The sequence below is a fragment of the Podarcis raffonei genome, chromosome 18, assembly GCF_027172205.1.
Source record: "Podarcis raffonei isolate rPodRaf1 chromosome 18, rPodRaf1.pri, whole genome shotgun sequence".
Taxonomy (NCBI): Eukaryota; Metazoa; Chordata; class Lepidosauria; order Squamata; family Lacertidae; genus Podarcis; species Podarcis raffonei.
This window is the reverse complement of record NC_070619.1, coordinates 5975635-5995193: the sequence shown is the minus strand read 5'-3', so window position 1 is coordinate 5995193 and position 19559 is coordinate 5975635. Positions and strand designations below refer to the sequence as shown.

Below are 19559 nucleotides of genomic sequence, written 5' to 3'. Positions count from 1 at the left end.
CCTTGCCAACAAAGGTCCGTCTAGTTAAAGCCATGGTTTTCCCAGTAGTGATGTATGGAAGTGAGAGCTGGACCATCAAGAAGGCTGATCGCCAAAGAATGGATGCTTTTGAATTATGGTGTTGGAGGAGACTCTTGAGAGTCCCATGGACTGCAAGAAGATCAAACCTCTCCATTCTTAAGGAAATCAGCCCTGAGTGCTCAGTGGAAGGACAGATCCTGAAGCTGAGGCTCCAAGACTTTGGCCACCTCAGGAGAAGAGAAGACTCCCTGGAAAAGACCCTGATGTTGGGAAAGATGGAGGGCGCAAGGAGAAGGGACGACAGAGGACGAGATGGTGGGACAGTGTTCTCGAAGCTACCAGCATGAGTCTGACCAAACTGCAGGAGGCAGTGGAAGACAGGAGTGCCTGGCGTGCTCTGGTCCAGGGGGTCACAAAGAGTCGGACACGACTAAACAAAACAAAAGATAGTTTCCTGGGGGATCCATGTACTTTGAATGTATGGGGCCTGGGCGTGTGTGTAAGATTTTCTTCTGCCCCCCCCCAAAAAAAATAGCAATAGATCAGCTATTATTAGTGATGATTGTTTATTTGGATTCGTCTACCTGTCCTGTTCTAGAGGCTGAAGATGGGTGGTAGAAAACAGTACATTAAGGTCCAGTCCTGCCTGCCCTGTATTTGAAATTTTTCATTTTAAAGCACAAAAAGAATATTTAATAAAAAAAAATTAAAACATAAGGAAACCCGAACGGTTCGCAGGGTTCCAAATGATGGAACGTTTGGCAGAGAAATGACTTACCGTATTTTTCGCTCTATAGGACGCACTTTTTCCCCTTCAAAAATGAAGGGGAAATGTGTGTGCGTCCTATGGAGCGAAGACACCATAGCCCCGCGGCCCTCTCCCGGCTGGAGAGGTAATGGCAGGAGCCTCCATATACAGTATGTTCTTTCACAAAAGGATATACAGTATGTATATCCAGTATGTATATACAGTATGTTCTTTCACAAAAGGCTGCTGAAATAAGGAGGTGTAAAGTGTTCTCAAGGAATGGCTTGGCTACCCAGGGAATGCAATCAGAAAGACAGCTGGTTTTCTTCCTCTCTATAGCCATGTTCAAATATATAAAAGGATGTCACATAGAGGAGGGAGAAAGGTTGTTTTCTGCTGCTCCAGAGAAGCAGACACGGAGCAATGGATCCAAACTACAAGAAAGAAGATTCCACCTAAACATTAGGAAGAACTTCCTGACAGTAGGAGCTGTTCGACAGTGGAATTTGCTGCCAAGAAAATTTATCATTTGCCCAATAACAAATGCTGGAAATGTAATGAAACTGAAGGTACTTTCTATCACCTTTGGTGGACGTGCCCAAGGATTAAGGTCTTCTGGGAAACGATATATAATGAAATTAAGAAGGTGCTTAAGTGTACCTTTCACAAAAAACCAGAGGCTTTCCTCCTGGGCATGGTGGGCCAATTGGTGTCAAAGAAAGATAGGACGTTTTTTATGTATGCTACAACAGCAGCAAGGGTTCTACTAGCAAAGTATTGGAAGATACAAGAACTACCCACACTGGAAGAGTGGCAGACGAAGGTGATTGAATATATGGGACTAGCAGAGATGACGAGCAGAATCCGTGACCAAGGGAAAGAGACGGTGGAGGAAGACTGGAAGAAATTTAAATTATATCTTAAAAATTCTTGCAAAATTACTGAGTGTTAAAATGTCATGGGTAAAGTATAGCAGATTTGCAGAGATATGATTGGATAAGAGGAAAGAAAAGGGTTATAGAAAGGAATTTATAAGTAATTTAGACCAGGGCTTGCTGAAAAAAGTTTAAAACAGGGATGCAGAAAAGGGAGGCATGGGGAAGTCGTTGAAATTGGGTATATGAAAAAATTTATGAAATTATACATGTTTATATGTTTGTTTGTCAGTGTTTGTTGTTTGTATTGTCTTATATGTTGAAAAACTAATAAAAATTTTATTAAAAAAAAATTATTAAAAAAAAAAAGGAATTTGCTGCCAAGGAGTGTGGTGGAGTCTCCTTCTTTGGAGGTCTTTAAGCAGAGGCTTGACAACCATATGTCAGGAGTGCTCTGATGGTGTTTCCTGCTTGGCAGGGGGTTGGACTCGATGGCCCTTGTGGTCTCTTCCAACTCTAGGATTCTATGATTCTAGTACAGGCTAGAGACAGCGAGAGCCAATTCAGACATGATTGCTTCTATTTTGGACAATTTATGTTGGTTTATCTCTGGGAGCGGCCGGCGAGACCATATAACACTGGTCCTGAAAGACCTACTGTAGATTGGCTCCCAGTACGTTTCCGAGCAGAATTCAAAGTGTTGGCGCTGACTTTGAAAGCCCTAAACAGCTCAGTATACCTGAAGGAGCGTCTCCACCCCCACCGTTGAACCCGGACACTGAGGTCTAGCTCTGAGGGCCTTCTGGCGGTTCCATCACAGTGAGAAGTGAGGTTGCAGGGAACCAGGCAGAGGGCCTTCTCGGTAGTGGCACCCACCTGTGGAACGCCCTCCCACCAGATGTCAAGGAGATAAATGTCTACCTGACTTTTAGAGAGGCAGCTCTGTTTAGGGAAGGTTTTAATATTTGATGTTTTATCATGTTTTTAATATTCTGTTGGGAGCCGCCCAGAGTGGCTGGGGAAACCCAGCCAGATGGGCGGGGTGTAAATAATTTATTATTATTATGATGTATATCCAATCTTTCCTTCCAAGGGGATGGGAGTACATGCCTCAGCCCTCTCCACAACAACCCTGTGAGGTGGGTTAGGAGAGAGTGATTAGCCCACAGTCACCCACTGAGCTTGATGGCCCATGGAGGATTTGAACCCAAGACTCCCTCGTCCTAGTTTGACCTAGTTTGTGAAGACTGGGAGTTTAATGGCTGCACAACAAGGATGCTGGTAAAGGTAAAGGACCCCTGACCATTACGTCCAGTCGTGACCGACTCTGGGGTTGCGGCGCTCATCTTGCTTTATTGGCCGAGGGAGCCGGAGTACAGCTTCCGGGTCATGTGGCCAGCATGACGAAGCCGCTTCTGGCGAACCAGAGCAGCGCACGGAAACGCCGTTTACCTTCACACCAGAGCGGTGCCTACTTACCTACTTGCACTTTGACGTGCTTTCGAACTGCTAGGTTGGCAGGAGCTGGGACCGAGCAATGGGAACTCACCCCGTTGCGGGGATTTGAACCGCCGACCTTCTGATCAGCAAGTCCTAGGCTCTGTGGTTTAACCCACAGCGCCACCCACGTCCCAAACAAGGATGCTAAAACCCATTAAAGCAGGTTTGCCTGGATTTCTTTTTTAAATAGAAGTTTAACAGTGGTTCTTGCCAAATGCAAGCTTCTCTAGAACACACATTCACTTGAGACTGTCTTAATATGTGCAGAATTTATTTTTATTTTATGTTATGCCTTCCTGTATAATTTGCTCTCCGGGCAAATTTGCAAGCAGAATGTCCAGAGCTTCACGCCTGCCCTGTTGAGACACCTCAAAGCAGCCCGACGGCTCGTCATCATTCCTGAAACCAGGGAAGTAATCTGGAAGAAGGGATCGTGGCCCCACGCAGCAGGTCACAGAATGGGGTAGCTGGCGTCACTCGCAACGCCGCATTGATTGTGACAGCCTTTGGCGAGTCGCATGTAGCCCTTTTCGCCCCAAGTTTCAGACCAGCTGTGGGAGGGTAAGAAGAACAGGTGAGAGCTCTGCAACAGATTGTTCCAGCGGGGTGATAAGTCTAACTAGAGTCTGGGTGCTGCTATGCAGATGAAGGGGTAAAAGTAAAGGGACCCCTGACCATTAGGTCCAGTCGTGGCCGACTCTGGGGTTGCGGCGCTCATCTCGCTTTATTGGCCGAGGGAGCCGGCGTCCAGCTTCCGGGTCATGTGGCCAGCATGACTAAGCCGCTTCTGGCAAACCAGAGCAGCACACGGAAGCGCCATTTAGCTTCCCGCCGGAGTGGTACCTATTGATCTACTTGCACTTTGACGTGCATTCAAACTGCTAGGTTGGCAGGAGCTGGGACCGAGCAACGGGAGCTCACCCCATCGTGCGGATTCGAACTGCTGACCTTCTGATCAGCAAGTCCTAGGCTCTGTGGTTTAACCCACAGCACCACCCGCGTCCCGAGATGAAGGGGTAGGGATATGCAAATGAATGAGGCATAGCTACGCAAACAAGTGGCACTGCAACTCCCAAGAAGTTCACCACACCTTTAAAGCACCACTTCAGGCCGTCAAGGCTTCACCCCAAAGAATCCTGGGAAATGTGGGTTTTTTTAAGGGTGCTGAAGAGTTGTTAAGGAGATCCCTCGCAGAGTGACAGTTCCCAGCACCCTCTGAAAAAAAACTACAGTTCCCATGATTCTTTCCACCATCATTACATAACTTTAGGTACCAGGCCAAAGCATTTCTTGTTCGTTAGGCCTTCAGGCTCTTAACTACAGTGAGGGGGTGGGGAAGTATTTGATCCCCTGCTAAATTTGCCCGTTTGCCCTCTTGACGAAGAAATGGCCAGTCCATAATTTTAATGGTAGGTTTATTGTAGCTGTGAGAGACAGAATGACAACAGGGAAAAAACCCCGGAAACCCAGAAGACAAAAGTCAAGAGATTGATGTGCATTATAACAAGTGAAATAAGCATTTGATCCCTTTGCAAAAGATGACTTAGTACTTGGTGGCAAAACCATTGTTGGCAGTTACAGAGGTCAGGTGTTCCCTGTAGGCGGCTGCCAGGTTTGCACACATCATTAAAATTATGGACTGGTCATTTCTTCGTCAGAGGGCAAACGGGCAAATTTAGCAGGGGATCAAATACTATCTTTCCTCACTGTATATATGCGGCTTCCATTCATCCTGCCTTTTTAAAATACAGGGCGGTCTTTCGGATTTTTATTTGAAACCGGCAGAAAGGAACAAAAACCACGTACAGTGAGGGGGGTACCGTATTTTTCGCTCTATAGGCAAAAATGAAGGGGAAATGTGTGTGCGTCCTATGGAGCGAAGACGCCATAGCCCCGCGACCCTCTCCCGGCTGGAAAGGTGACGCGCGGCTATGGCAGCAGCCTCTTTAACCCGCGCCACCTCTCCAGCTGGGAGAGTGCGTGCGGGGCTAAAGAAGCCATAGAAGCTTTCCGCTGCTCCCTGACCTGCTCTTTGGGGCTGGGGGTGGGCTTCCCCCCGCCAGCCCCAAAGAGCAGGTCGAAAGGAACCTGAAGCCTGCAGAGCGAGAGGGGTCAGTGCGCACTGACCCCTCTCGCTCTCCAGGCTTCCAAGGTAGCCGCCTGAACGCACCTTAAACGGCACCTTGTTTTAGAGCGGGAAAACAAGAGGGGGAAAATTCTCCCACTCTCTGCGCAGCGCTTCCTGCCGCTTCGCTGAAGGGGTGCTGGGCAGAGAGCGGAAGAATTTTTCCCCCTTGTTCTCCCCCCTCTAAAACAAGGTGCGTCCTATTGTCCGGTGCGTCCTATGGTGCGAAAAATACGGTATTTGATCCCCTGCTTAATTTGCCCCTTTGCCCTCTGACGAAGAAATGGCCAGTCCATAATTTTAATGGTAGGTTTGTTTATTGTAGCTGTGAGAGACAGAATGACAACAGGAAACCCAGAAGACAATAGTCAGAGATTCTGTTTCTCACAGCTTACAATAAACCTACCATTAAAATTATGGACTGGTCATCCCTTCGTCAGAGGGCAAACGGGCAAATTTAGCAGGGGGTCAAATACTTATTTCCCTCACCGTGTGTGTGTTTGTGGACCGGGGACTCTCCTTCGCTGCAGGTTTCCAAACAGGTTTGGTGGGCCATCTGCCTGAGATTCCTTAGTTGTGGTTTCCTGAATTGCAGGGCGTTGAACTCCGAAAATGCCAGCTGTCACAACGGCCGGGTTGCACACAGAGGGGAACCCCCAGTGGCGTCACGAGGCAGCTATATGCAGCCTGCGTTCACAGACACAAGAACTGACTTGCCCAGACATGAAGGGGCAGATCATCCTTCTGTGATGGAACTCCTACTTCGGGACTTCCCTGGCTTTTTTCTGGCCCATGTAGGACCAGTCTGGAAAGTTAGCCTAGGTGAAGACTTGACATTTTCTTGGTGAAGACTTGACGTTTTCAAAAATTTTTGATTTGAGTTTCCATTGAAACGAGGCTGTGCTCTAGTTATCTCCCGCTTGGACTACTGCAACTCGCTCTACGTGGGGCTACCTTTGAAGGTGACCCGGAAACTACAACTAATCCAGAATGCAGCAGCTAGACTGGTGACTGGGAGAGGCCGCCGGGACCACATAACACCAGTTCTGAGAGATCTGCATTGGCTCCCAGTACGTTTCCGAGCACAATTCAAAGTGTTGGTGTTGACCTTTAAAGGCCTAAACGGCCTCAGTCCTGTATACCTGAAGGAGCGTCTCCACCTCCATCGTCCAGCCCGGACACTGAGATCCAGCACCGACGGCCTTCTGGCGGTTCCCTCACTGCGAGAAGTGAGGTTACAGGGAACCAGGCAGAGGGCCTTCTAAGTGGTGGCGCCCTCCCTGTGGAATGCCTTCCCACCAGATGTCAAAGAGAAAAACAACTACCAGACTTTTAGAAGACATCTGAAGGCAGCCCTGTTTAGGGAAGCTTTTAGTGTTTAATAGATTATTGTATTTTAATATTCTGTTGGAAGCTGCCCAGAGTGACTGGGGAAACCAGACAGATGGGCGGGGTATAAACAACAAATTGTTGTCGTCGTTGTTGTTGTTAGCCCTGGAGAGATGCTGCCGGTCAGTGTATGCAGTACTGAGTATGCTAGATGGACCAATGGTTTGGCTCGGTTTCAGGAATCTTTCTTTGTCCCTCGTTTCCGTCTTGCCTCTTTGCCCCAAAGACCTAAGTGTGACCTATGTGGTTTCCCCTCCTCTATCCTCTTAGCACCCTTTCTCACCTGTTCTTCAGGATCCAATAATCCTTAACCTTCTTATCTCCTTTGACGGTGCCATAGCCAACTGCCAACATGCCGTGATTCAACATCTGTTCGCAGTCCTTGTGGTGAAAGATTCCTGATGGAGGAAGAGTTGCCGGTACTGGTGCAAAACAGTGGTGCAAAACAGAGAATGACGCGAGTCCCCTCCCTGGCTCGTGCTCAAATCCCTGGAAAAAGCCCCTCTCTCCCTCATTGAGTCAAGCTGCTGCAACCAGCTGCCCTCCATGCTGGTATCTCAGGACCAGAAGAGGTATGAAGAGAGAGGAGCAAAGGGAGACACCGCGAAGAAATCTCAGATTACTTGGGGAGGAGACGTAGGGAGCCTTAAGTCCTCGCAAGTTCCTCTCCTGCTGGGAAGAGATGTTGTGCTCACTAGTCCTGAGTTTCTTTGAATAAAGAGTCAACTTCACTGGCACCTTGTGAGTTATTGCTGAGCTGATCCACCAGGACATTGAAGGGACAGGTTACCCAAACCTGACTGTGTAGTCACCCCAATTAGGCCCCAAAACTTCCCAAATTCTTTCTTTGAGGAGTAATTAGCTAAAACGCATTAGCTTGAGCTGTATAACACAAACCAGCTGAATAAACAAAGCCTTCTCCTTTATCAGTCCATGAAGGCGTAATAGATGGCCTTGTCAGTCCCAAGTAGAGACGGGATGGCGCATCCAACTTATATTACCGGTTGTAACTATCCTGAACATGCTGACGCACAGACCCCAGGAATGGTGCCAGGAGTGCCAGATAAGAGTACAGAAACAAGTTCTATTCATGCTCAAGGATGCAAACTTACGTGTACAGACTCATGAGGCTGGATTCCTGGGGAGGGGGAAAGGGGACATATAGGCTGTATGCAACTGCTCTTTAAGTGTGCTTGCTGTGAACCAATCATGCAGTGCCTTTCTGCTGCTTCGGAAAGCAGAAATAAACTCTTTCTCTGAACCAACCTCGGTGTCTCTTGACACCCTTCCTCCCTCCCGGGAGCAACGCAGACCCAACCAATGGGAAAGGACTGACAGGCTACAACATAAGGATGGGAGCACAGCCTGTCTTCCTATCGAGAAACGTTAACTTACCCGACTTGTAGAACATAAAGGTGCTTGCGTCCACCGCGACGGAAACGGGGCCCACCTTTGCCACAGCCCGCGCCAGGGCTGTCTCGTTCCTCTTCGGGATCTTGACCCTAGAAGTACACGTTGCTGCTCGGTCGGAGGCGTTGAACCGACAGGGCCCATCCTGCCAAGACAGAGCCATTGGGGACGTGAGCTTTGGCTGAGCGTCGGCCCGCGCCCCACGGTCGCAGAACGGCAGGTCCCTGCTCCCACATTACCTCGGCCTCATAGGGATAGGTCCTCTCAGAGTTGATCCCCTTGTTAAGCCAGACGTACTTGAAGGCCCAGTTCATGTACCCTCCATTGCACCCTTGGTTTCCCTGCTTCCAGGAGCAGTCGACGAGGTTCTGTTCGCTCAGCGAGACCAGCTTGCGAGTCTTCTTATAATGCAAGCCTTCCAGGGCACCGGTGGCGCTGAACGCCCAGCAAGACCCACAATCGCCCTGCAAGGAAAATGGGAAGCTGCTTGATTCAGCAGTCGGGATCTGGGTTAGGGGCCATCCCTCCTAGGGGTACTGTTGAAGTGTAGGTCCTGAATGGGGTAACTGTGCCCCTGAAGGACCAGGTGTGCAGCCTGGGAGTCATTCTGGACTCACAGCTGTCCATGGAGGCACAGGTTAATTCTGTGTCCAGGGCAGCTGTCTACCAGCTCCACCTGGTACACAGGCTAAGACCCTACCTGCCCGCGAACTGTCTCGCCAGAGTGGTGCATGCTCTGGTTATCTCCCGCTTGGACTACTGCAATGCGCTCTATGTGGGGCTCCCTTTGAAGGTGACTCAGAAACTGCAATTAATCCAGAATGCGGCAGCTAGACTGGTGACTGGGAGTGGCCGCCAGGACCACATAACACCGGTCCTGAAAGATCTGCATTGGCTCCCAGTACGTTTCCGAGCACAATTCAAAGTGTTGGTGCTGACCTTTAAAGCCCTAAATGGCCTCGGTCCTGTATACCTAAAAGAGTGTCTACACCCCCATCGTTCAGCCCGGACACTGAGGTCCAGCACCGAGGGCCTTCTGGCGGTTCCCTCATTGCGAGAAGTGAGGTTACAGGGATCCAGACAAAGGGACTTCTCGGTAGTGGCACCCACCCTGTGGAACACCCTCTCTTCAGATGTCAAGGAAATAAGCAGTTATCCTATCTTTAAAAGACATCTGAAGGCAGCCCTGTTTAGGGAAGCTTTTAATATTTTAATATTTAATGCTATATTGTTTTTAACATGTGATTGGGAGCCGCCCAGAGTGGCTGGGGAGACTCAGCCAGATGGGCGGGGTATAAATAATAAATTATTATTATTATTATTATTATTATTATTATTATTATTATTATTATTATTATTGGGTTCCGACAAGGCAAGACACAGCGATAACAGCAAGAACCTTTATTGAACTGCATAACTGGGAAACTGGGGCAAAGCAACTGCTTATATACATTCCTGGAAGCCTGGGCCACTCCCACTCCCAACGTGATTGGCTGTCTAAACTTCCAAGCTGCGAATCACGACTCAGGGTTCAAGGGCCAATGGCAGAGGCCCAAATCCCGAAATGTTCTGTGATTGGACATCAAGTATCAAATCAGAACACAGGAGCTCAGAATCCTTAGTCCAGACTCAAGCTCAGGCAAACACAGACCACTGAATACATAACAACTGTAATTTTCTGGTCTCCCAGGGCTGCTCAATTATACCACAAATTACTATTTCAGATTACTAAAGGACATTTGTGAATTTCCCAGATCCACAATTAGCTGTCCCTATTGATATTGGGTTTGCATAACTGTTCACAGCTCCTGATGGATGGATGAATAGCATTTTTTCCACTAATCAGCTGGCCATGACAGGTTAAGATCGATCTCAATTCAGACTTTAAATATATGGCGTCAGCGCATCCTCTTAGTGCCGCCACACAGGTTTTAGGGGAAGTTAGTTAAACATTCGAATTAGCTTATAGGGAACATACTACAAGTCTTTTGTAGGAAACTTAACAGTATACTAGAATTGGTACCATATTTTTCGCTCTATAAGACGCACCAGACCACAAGACGCACCTAGTTTTTGGAGGAGGAAAACAAGAAAAGAAATATTCTGAATCTCAGAAGCCAGAACAGCAAGAGGGATCGCTGCGCAGTGAAAGCAGCAATCCCTCTTGCTGTTCTGGCTTCTGGGATAGCTGTGCAGCCTGCATTCGCTCCATAAGACGCACACGCATTTCCCGTTACTTTTTAGGAGGGAAAAAGTGAGTCTTATAGAGCAAAAAATACGATATATTAAAAGTTTTGGTCGATAGAATTATAGAAGGTGCTTTGATTCCCAAGAGCACACTATTATTATTTTTTGTCTATTAATCTTTTTGTGCTCGCTCTCTCCCCAACACCAGTCTGTTCAGCAGAAAACACAATCACCTTGGAAGTTATAAATCCATTTAAAGTGCTTGTCCTTAACTGTGGAAACTAAACATTTGTGGACACTCAATACTGGGCACAAAGGAAGCCCTGTAAGACTGAGACCATCAGCTGGGAAGGCCAGCTGAGAATTAGGAAGATCTAGTATTGGGGACTTTACGGACCTTTGTATTGCCAACAATACAACACAATCTGTACAGTTAAAGTCATGGTTTTCCCAGTAGTGATGTACGGAAGTGAGAGCTGGACCATAAAGAAGGCTGATCGCCGAAGAATGGATGCTTTTGAATTCTGGTGCTGGAGGAGACTCTTGAGAGTCCCATGGACTGCAAGAAGATCAAACACATCCATTCTGAAGGAAATCAGCCCTGAGTGCTCACTGGAAGGACAGATCCTGAAGCTGAGGCACCAAGACTTTGGCCACCTCATGAGAAGAGAAGACTCCCTGGAGAAGACATTGATGTTGGGAAAGATGGAGGGCACAAGGAGAAGGGGACAACAGAGGACGAGATGGTGGGACAGTGTTACAGAAGAGACCAGCCTGAGTTTGACCAAACTGCGGGAGGCAGTGGAAGACAGGAGTGCCTGGCGTGCTCTGGTCCAGGGGGTCACGAAGAGGCGGACACGACTAAACGACTAAACAACAACAACAGTATTGGGGAGCAGGCACCACCACCATTACAGGATGAGGCCCGGCCTCCTCTCTCTCCACACAAAAGCCCTGTGAGGGTAAGGCAAGCTGGGAGGTAACAAGTGACCGACACGTGGTAAGAGCATTTGAACCCCAGGCTCCCAGGTCCAAGTCGCACACTCCCAATTTGCTGCCCACTGACCTGGTCTTTTATGGGGGTGACATAGCCTTTGGTGCGCCAGTCTACATGCTTGGGTGTCTCGCGGGCGTCAGTATCTTTGAAAAGGGCCTCGTCGTCACCATCTTCTTCAGCTATGTCCGAACGGAAGCCGTTCAGCTTTTGGTTAAACTCTTCTTGCGTCTGGGGAAGAAAAGCAGAGTGCACATCAAAGCTTATTTCCTCCCCTTAGAGATGCTGTTGGCTTGTGGCCTGAGCGGTGGGTGGCCAGGAGTCGCTTTCTTTCTCCCTAAGAAAAGGATATGAGCATCGTACTGGACCAAAAGCTTAACATGAGCCCACGGTGTGTTGCAGCAGCAAAAAAAGCTAATAATAATAAATTATAATAATTTTTTATTTATACTCCGCCCTTCCCAGTTCAGAAAACCAGGCTCAGGGCAACTAATAACAAATTTAAAACACTTAATTTGTGCAAAAAAGAGCATAAAATACAGTATAAAACGTGAATAACAATAAATTCAGAATTCAAAAATCAATTTAGGGAGAAAATCCATCCAATAAACATTAGATGATCACCAGGGCTAGCTGGCTGAATTACAGTGGTGCCTCGGGTTAAGTACTTAATTTGTTCCGGAGGTCTGTACTTAACCTGAAACTGTTCTTAACCTGAAGCACCACTTTAGCTAATGGGGCCTCCTGCTGAAGAAGTGTGCATGCACACGAAAGCTCATACCAAGAACTAACTTAGTTGGTCTTTAAGGTGCTACTGGAAGGAAAAAAAATTTTTTGTTTTGACTATGGCAGACCAACACGGCTACCTTTCTTTACATGTCCAGGTAAATAAATTCCTCCTCAAGGAGGAATGCGGAATGCATTTAGCAAATCCCAGAAGTCATAAACAGGAAAGGAAGGATGGCAATGAAAGATAGTATTTACCATCTCCCTGTGAACTCTCTTCCTGGCCCTTAAGATCTACCTAAAGATCAACAAAATCTACATCAAAGTTCTCTACTATCTTTATGGCTCAAGATGCCTGTGTCAGGCAGAGAAAGAAAATGGCAGAGGCTTGCAGGATTCGATCAGAAATCATGTCAAATGACTCAAGCCCAGTCAACGCAGTGCTTTCATTGTGGACACAATGGCTTGCTCCATATTTTCATAATTCCTCATAGCAATCCCACCTGACCCCCACAACGGACCACTTACCAAGTCACCAAGGTGATTCATGCCCAGCTCATAGGTGTGCGTCCCCTGAGAAGCCTCTAAGTTGTGCTCTTCAATCATCTGTAGATTCTTCTCCCACACAGCCCTCCGGAAAAGTTCTTCCTCCTGCAAGGAACCCGATAAAGAGTTTGGACTCACTCGCTGGATCATCACCTTGTCGTGGCGAGTGGGCTTGCCAAAATCCAGCATCGCCTGAGCTCTGTGAGCGCAGCTTTCTCCCAACTGAAGCGCAGAGCGTTTGAGGACCGGGACATTCGCAGGGAAACCAAAATGCTCATTTGCAAAGCTGTTGCACTACCAACCTTACTGTATGCTTGTGAAACATGGGCCACTTACAAACGCCATCTCCAACTCCTCGAAATATTCCATCAGCGGTGTCTCCGAAATTTTTTACACATCACTTGGGAAGACAGGCGAACAAATGTCAGTGTACTGGAAGAAGCAAAGATCACCCGTGTTGAAGCAATGATTCTTCAACATCAACTTCGTTGGACTGGTCAGGTTGTGCAGATGCCTGATGATCGTCTTCCAAAGCAACTACAGTGGTACCTCAGGTTAAGTACTTAATTCGTTCCAGAGGTCCGTACTTAACCTGAAACTGTTCTTAACCTGAAGCACCACTTTAGCTAATGGGGCCTTCTGCTGCTGCCGCACCGCCGGAGCCCGATTTCTGTTCTCATCCTGAAGCAAACTTCTTAACCTGAAGCACTATTTCTGGGTTAGCGGAGTCTGTAACCTGAAGCATATGTAACCTGAAGCGTATGTAACCTGAGGTACCACTGTACTCTATTCCGAACTTAAAAATGGAAAGCGTAATGCTGGTGGTCAACAAAAGAGGTTTAAAGACTGTCTCAAGGCAAATATTAAAAAATGTAGCATAAACACTGACAACTGGGAAACATTTGCCTGCAAGTGCTCCAGTTGGAGAACAGCCTTTACCATAGGTGTCGTGGGCTTTGAAGACACTCGAACTCAGTACACAACGGAGAAACATGCTAAGAGGAAGGCACGCTTAGCAAACCCTCCCTGTGGTTAACTCCCGCCCAGAAACCTACATCCCCACTGTGGAAGGACGTGTGGATTCAAAATTACGGACTCACTGTTAAGACCGTGTTCATGGAAGACAATCTTACTCAGCTACGAGGGATCGCCAAACAAGAAAGAGTTTGGAATCGATATGGCCCTTGAATTCTCCCCTCCTCTCAAGAAGTAGTGATAGTAGCAGAGATGGATGGGGAATTTGACGCACTTAAATGAGGAAACTGGCTCATTTGCACTTCTCGAATTGAGATGTGAACCGAAACTCTGCTGTCCTGCAAAATTTCCACTTCCCTAAATTTCGGCAATGCAATGCAATGCAGCTCTCCATGCAGGACTCATTTGAGGAAAGCGGGTGTAAACATGCATGATACAACCTTTGGAAGACACCTGAAGGCAGCCCTGGATAGGGACGGATTTTTTAACGTTTAATGTTTTAATATATGTTGGAAGCCACCCAGAGTGGCTGGGGCAACCCAGTCAGATGGGCAGAGTATAAATAAAATAACTATTATTGTTGTTGTTGTTGTTGTTACAGTGGTACCTCGGGTTACATACACTTCGCGTTACATACGCTTCAGGTTACACACTCCACTAAGCCAGAAATAATGCTTCAGGTTAAGAACTTTGCTTCAGGATAAGAACAGAAATCGGGCTCCGGTGGCGCGGCGGCAGTTGGAGGCCCCATTAGCTAAAGTGGTGCTTCAGGTTAAGAAAAGTTTCAGGTTAAGTACAGACCTCCGGGACAAATTAAGTACTTAACCCGAGGTACCACTGTATTATTATTATTATTATCCCTAAATTCATTGGATAAATGTTGGAATGTATGCAAGTTGGTGGCTGGCTCTACTTCCTGATATGTGCAGCCTGAAGAAATACTATCTTCCCTGGGATTAAGCCTTACCAAGTTACTTTTGAGTAGACCTGTATCGGATTGTGACTTCCACAGAACCGGAAAGGCATTTCCTATGCCGATACAGAGAGCTGTTTTCTCCTTGTGTCTTATTATACCTCTTTTTTAAACCGGAACCAGTGAAGGCGGTGAAGGTCCTGTGTGAGTGTCTGGAGGCGGTTGGAGGATGTATGGCGGCTAACAGATTGAGGTTGAATCCTGTCAAGAAAGGAGTACTGTTTTTGGGGGACGGGGTGGGGGACTCCCTGGTCTTGAATGGGGTCACTGTGCCCCTGAAGGACCAGGTACACATCCTGGGAGTCATTCTGGACTCACAGCTGTCCATGGAGGTGCAGGTCAATTCTGTGTCCAGGGCAGCTGTCTGCCAGCTCCATCCGGTATGCAGGATGAGACCCTCCCTGCCCACAGACTGTCTTGCCAGAGTGGTGCATACTCTGGTTATCTCCCGCTTGGACTACTGCAATGCGCTCTACGTGGGGCTACCTTTGAAGGTGACCTGGAAACTACAACTAATCCAGAATGCAGCAGCTAGACTGGTGGCAGGGAGCGGCTGCCGAGACCATATAACACCGGTCCTGAAAGACCTACATTGGCTCCCAGTACGTTTCCGGGCACAATTCAAAGTGTTGGTGCTGACCTTTAAATTGGCCTCGGTCCAGTATACCTGAAGGAGCGTCTCCACCCCCATCGTCCAGCCCGGACACTGAGGTCCATCTCCGAGGGCCTTCTGGCGGTTCCCTCCCTGCGAGAAGTGAAGTTACAGGGAACCAGGCAGAGGGCCTTCTCGGTGGTGGCACCCGCCCTGTGGAACACCAGATGTCAAGGAAACAAACAGCTATCTGACGTTTAGAAGGCATCTGAAGGCAGCCCTGTTTAGGGAAGCTTTAAATATTTGTTGAATCATTGTATTTTAATATTCTGCTCGAAGCCGCCCAGAGTGGCTGGGGAAACCCAGCCAGATGGGCAGGGTATAAATAACAAATTCTTTCCCTTCCCCTTCTTCTTCTTCTTCTTCTTCTTCTTCTTCTTCTTCTTCTTCTTCTTCTCTGGAATGTCACTCTGCACATGCTTGGGGGCACACGGATTCCCAAGGTGTCGGAATTTCAGAGGCGCGAAGACACTGCCAGTCTTAGCCATGACAGAGAAAACTCACCTCGCTGTATTCTTTAGAATGGGCTCTCTTCCAGTCTCCCCAGGCTTTGTCCAGGGTTGGATCCTGCACTGCGCTGACAGTCCTCAGCAGGACCAGTCCGGTCAGTGCCATCGCCGAGATCAGAAGCATGTTTTTTACCTAGGAAAGCAATGTCTAGAGTCATAAGCAGTTGCCTTGTGCCAAGTTAGAAGATTGGCAGTGCCAGATTTAGGGCAGTGCGGGCCTTTCTCCTACACTGGTCACTGAGCAAATGGGGTGCAAAATAGGAATAATAATATAGCCACATGTGGTGGACCTGTAAAAGGGTAAAAGAATATTGGGAAACAATTCATAACGAACTGAAAAAAAATGTTAAAATGTACTTTCCCCCAAAAAAGCAGAGTTCTTTTTGGGGGGAATAACTCAGACGGAAATTCCCAGGTGTCAAAAAAGGTTATTTACGTATGCTACTACTGTGGCCCATGTTTTGTTAGCCCAAAAATGGAAAACGAGCGAGGTCCCAACTAAAGAAAAATGGCCACTTAAACTGATGGAATATGCGCAGCTTGCGGACCTAACATATATTTGTTGTTGTTGTTTAGTCGTTTAGTCGTGTCCGCCACTTCGTGACCCCCTGGACCAGAGCACGCCAGGCACTCCTGTCCTCCACTGCCTCCCGCAGTTTGGTCAAACTCATGCTGGTAACCTCGAAAACACTATCCAACCATCTCGTCCTCTGTCGCCCCCTTCTCCTTGTGCCCTCCATCTTTCCCAACATCAGGGTCTTCTCCAGGGAGTCTTCTCTTCTCATGAGGTGGCCAAAGTCTTGGAGCCTCAGCTTCAGGATCTGTCCTTCCAGTGAGCACTCAGGGCTGATTTCCTTCAGAATGGAGAGGTTTGATCTTCTTGCAGTCCATGGGACTCTCAAGAATCTCCTCCAGCACCAGAATTCAAAAGCATCCATTCTTTGGAGATCAGCCTTCTTTATGGTCCATCTCTCACTTCCATACATCACTACTGGGAAAACCATAGCTTTAACTATACGAACCTTTGTTGGCAAGGTGATGTCTCTACTTCTCAAGATGCTGTCTAGGCCTGTCATTGCCCTTCTCCCAAGAAGCAGGCGTCTTTTAATTTCCTAACATATATAGAATAAGAGAACAAGAAGAACATACATTTAGAGAAGATTGAAAAATGTTTATTAAATATATGGGGGGGGACTGTGTTTATTTGAAAACGTGGACATCATTAAGATAAATTCAACAGTGTAAATAAGTTTGGATCGATGTAATAATGGAATACTGAATGGTTTAGTTTATGTAAAATAGGCAGGGGTTTATGTTGTGCAAAATGAACCATGGAAAGAGAGGGAGGGAAGTCATGGATACCTTAAGGATGTAAAAATGAGTACTTTAAATTGTAAAACAGAAAATTTAATAACAAATTATATATATAAAGAAACTTCCATTATGTATCATACTCCTCTAAATCCACCACTGTAAGATTCCATGTACACAAGTCCAGACTTTCTCAGTCACAAGGAAAAAAAGCACTGCTTTGCTGTTTGCTTTTAAGCTTAAATGTCCTTTTAGTGCATTGTCTAGGAATAACAATGCTTTTTTTAATATTTAAAAACCCACTATATTTATACAAGCTGGGACACGGGTGGCGCTGTGGGTTAAACCACAGAGCCTAGGACTTGCCAATCAGAAGGTCGGCGGTTCGAATCCCTGCGACGGGGTGGGCTCCCGTTGCTCGGTCCCTGCTCCTGTCAACCTAGCAGTTCGAAAGCACGTCAAAGTGCAAGTAGATAAATAGGTACTGCTCCGGCGGGAAGGTAAACAGCGTTTCCATGCGCTGCTCTGGTTCGCCAGAAGCGGCTTAGTCCTGCTGGCCACATGACCCGGAAGCTGTACGCCGGCTCCCTCAGCCAATAAAGCGAGATGAGCACCGCAACCCCAAAGTCGGTCACGACTGGACCTAATGGTCAGGGGTCCCTTTACCTTTACCTTTATATTTATACAGGTACCTACTGAGAAGATCCATTAAAAAAGCAAATGTACCGAAATGAATCATTGTGAAAATTAGAAATGTTTTTGGAGGAAATTTTGTACTCCCTTCGGGGCATCCTATTACCAGAGTCTGTCCCTGACATTGGTCCATTGAGCTCAGTCTTGTCTGCACTGGCAGGCAGCTCCTGTCCAGGAGATGGCAGCGAGGATTGAACCAGCGGATGCTTTGTCGCTGAGCTATGGCCTGTCCGTATCCCTATGGCAAACTTTTAGCTATTGTGCTTCTGTGGCAGCTTTCCCCAAATTCCGAGTGCTGGTTCCTGCTGGACTAGGGATCTGCTCCGGTAAAATAAAGGCAAACTTCTGGCAACATCAGTAGCAGAACCTCTCTAGAACCATCCTTGCCATGTTCAGTACAGTGGTACCTAGGGTTCTCAAACGCCTTGGTTCCCAAACGCCGAAAACCTGGAAGTGTTCCAGTTTTTGAACGTTTTTCAGAAGCCGAACGTCTGATGCGGCTGTTGGCTATTGTTTCCGGGGCGCCTGCACCAATCAGAAGCTGCGCCTTGGTTTTTGAACATTTCAGAAGTCAAATGGACTTCTGGAACGGATTAAGTTTGGCGCTTTTGTTTCTGCTATTTATTTTGTTTTTTTGTTTTCAAGGCTTTTTCGGTTGATTTGTTTTTGCGACTGTGTGGATGATAATTTTTATTTAAAAACAACGACAACAACCAAAGCAGGAGATTCAGGGCTGCATTAATTGCAAATCTATCCTCTCTAGACAGCATCTTAAAAAGTAGAGACATCACCTTGCCAACAAAGGTCCGTATAGTAAAAGCCATGGTTTTCCCAGTAGTGATGTATGGAAGTGAGAGCTGGACCATCAAGAAGGCTGATCGCCGAAGAATGGATACTTTTGAATTATGGTGTTGGAGGAGACTCTTGAGAGTCCCATGGACTGCAAGAAGATCAAACCTCTCCATTCTGAAGGAAATCAGCCCTGAGTGCTCACTGGAAGGACAGATCCTGAAGCTGAGGCTCCAAGACTTTGACCACCTCATGAGAAGAGAAGACTCCCTGGAAAAGACCCTGATGCTGGGAAAGATGGAGGGCACAAGGAGAAGGGGACGACAGAGGACGAGATGGTGGGACAGTGTTCTCGAAGCTACCAGCATGAGTTTGACCAAACTGCGGGAGGCAGTGGAAGACAGGAGTGCCTGGCGTGCTCTGGTCCAGGGGGTCACGAAAAGTCGGACATGACTAAACAACAACATCCTCTCTAACTTCACAGCACTGTTTTGCAGGGAAAGATGATAATTGGCTGTGTTAAGGTCGAAGCAGACAGTAGATATTAGTCTTTCGACAGAGCCCAAAGGTATGCATGGCAGTCTGATCCTACCCCCGCCCTCCCCCCAAATTACTTTGCCCCCCCCACAAATCTTACCTCTCTCTCCACTGAAGGATTTAAAGAAAGCTTCTTCTTTGAACCTCTCCGCGCTTCTCCATGAAAGAGGAAGACAAAATGCAGGGGCCCCTTTTATAAAGAGGCTTTATAAAGTCCTTGCAAATGACATATCTATTGGAGCTCTCATCCCACCCCTCAAAGAAACCACAACATCTCGGGGATGAAACGGCGAGACTTTGTCACAAGAAGAAAAGTCGCCAGCGGAAAGGTTGGGTCGCTGGGCTCAGCAAACTTAAAACTCTACAGCTTGCACATTTTCGTTTCTAAGAAAAACGAAAGGGGGAAGTTTTGCGTTGCCCTAGCAGTTTAAAGAAAACATCTTTGCCGTGTGGGCAATGCAGCTGGTGAAATCTCTCTGACAGTCACAGGGGTTTTCATGGCCCAGTATACCTGCTTCCCTTCCCAGTCCCAGCAGATCAGCTAGAGAACTGCCTTCCTCTTCTTGTCGTTGGCACCTGTCTGTCTCAAGAGACGATGG

At 47.3% G+C, this 19559-nt stretch overlaps 1 protein-coding gene and 1 long non-coding RNA gene across 2 annotated transcripts; one reads left to right on the top strand and one right to left on the bottom strand.

Moving 5' to 3' along the window:
• Positions 1-3589: 3589 nt before the first annotated feature.
• Positions 3590-19231, bottom strand: LOC128405738 (procathepsin L-like). The gene is made up of 8 exons (XM_053372651.1): positions 19061-19231; positions 15626-15763; positions 12504-12626; positions 11322-11480; positions 8308-8532; positions 8054-8213; positions 6942-7056; positions 3590-3695 (listed from the first exon to the last, which is right to left on the bottom strand). The coding sequence occupies exons 2-8, from the start codon at positions 15752-15754 to the stop codon at positions 3596-3598; spliced, it is 1011 nt and encodes a 336-aa protein (XP_053228626.1). The 5' UTR covers positions 15755-15763; positions 19061-19231; the 3' UTR covers positions 3590-3595.
• On the top strand, positions 3631-7590 carry LOC128405742 (uncharacterized). Its single transcript, XR_008328347.1, has 2 exons — positions 3631-3718; positions 6999-7590. It is a non-coding gene; the product is annotated as an uncharacterized LOC128405742 (long non-coding RNA).
• Positions 19232-19559: the final 328 nt, after the last annotated feature.

Coding starts and splice junctions, on each gene's coding strand:
- LOC128405738 (XM_053372651.1), bottom strand. CDS start 15,754: ATGCTTCTGATCTCGGCGATGGCACTGACCGGACTGGTCCTGCTGAGG. Junction 8,214..8,307: donor CCTATCCCTATGAGGCCGAG/GTAATGTGGGAG, acceptor CTGTCTTGGCAG/GATGGGCCCTGTCGGTTCAA. Junction 7,057..8,053: donor CTTTATGTTCTACAAGTCGG/GTAAGTTAACGT, acceptor TTCCTCCATCAG/GAATCTTTCACCACAAGGAC.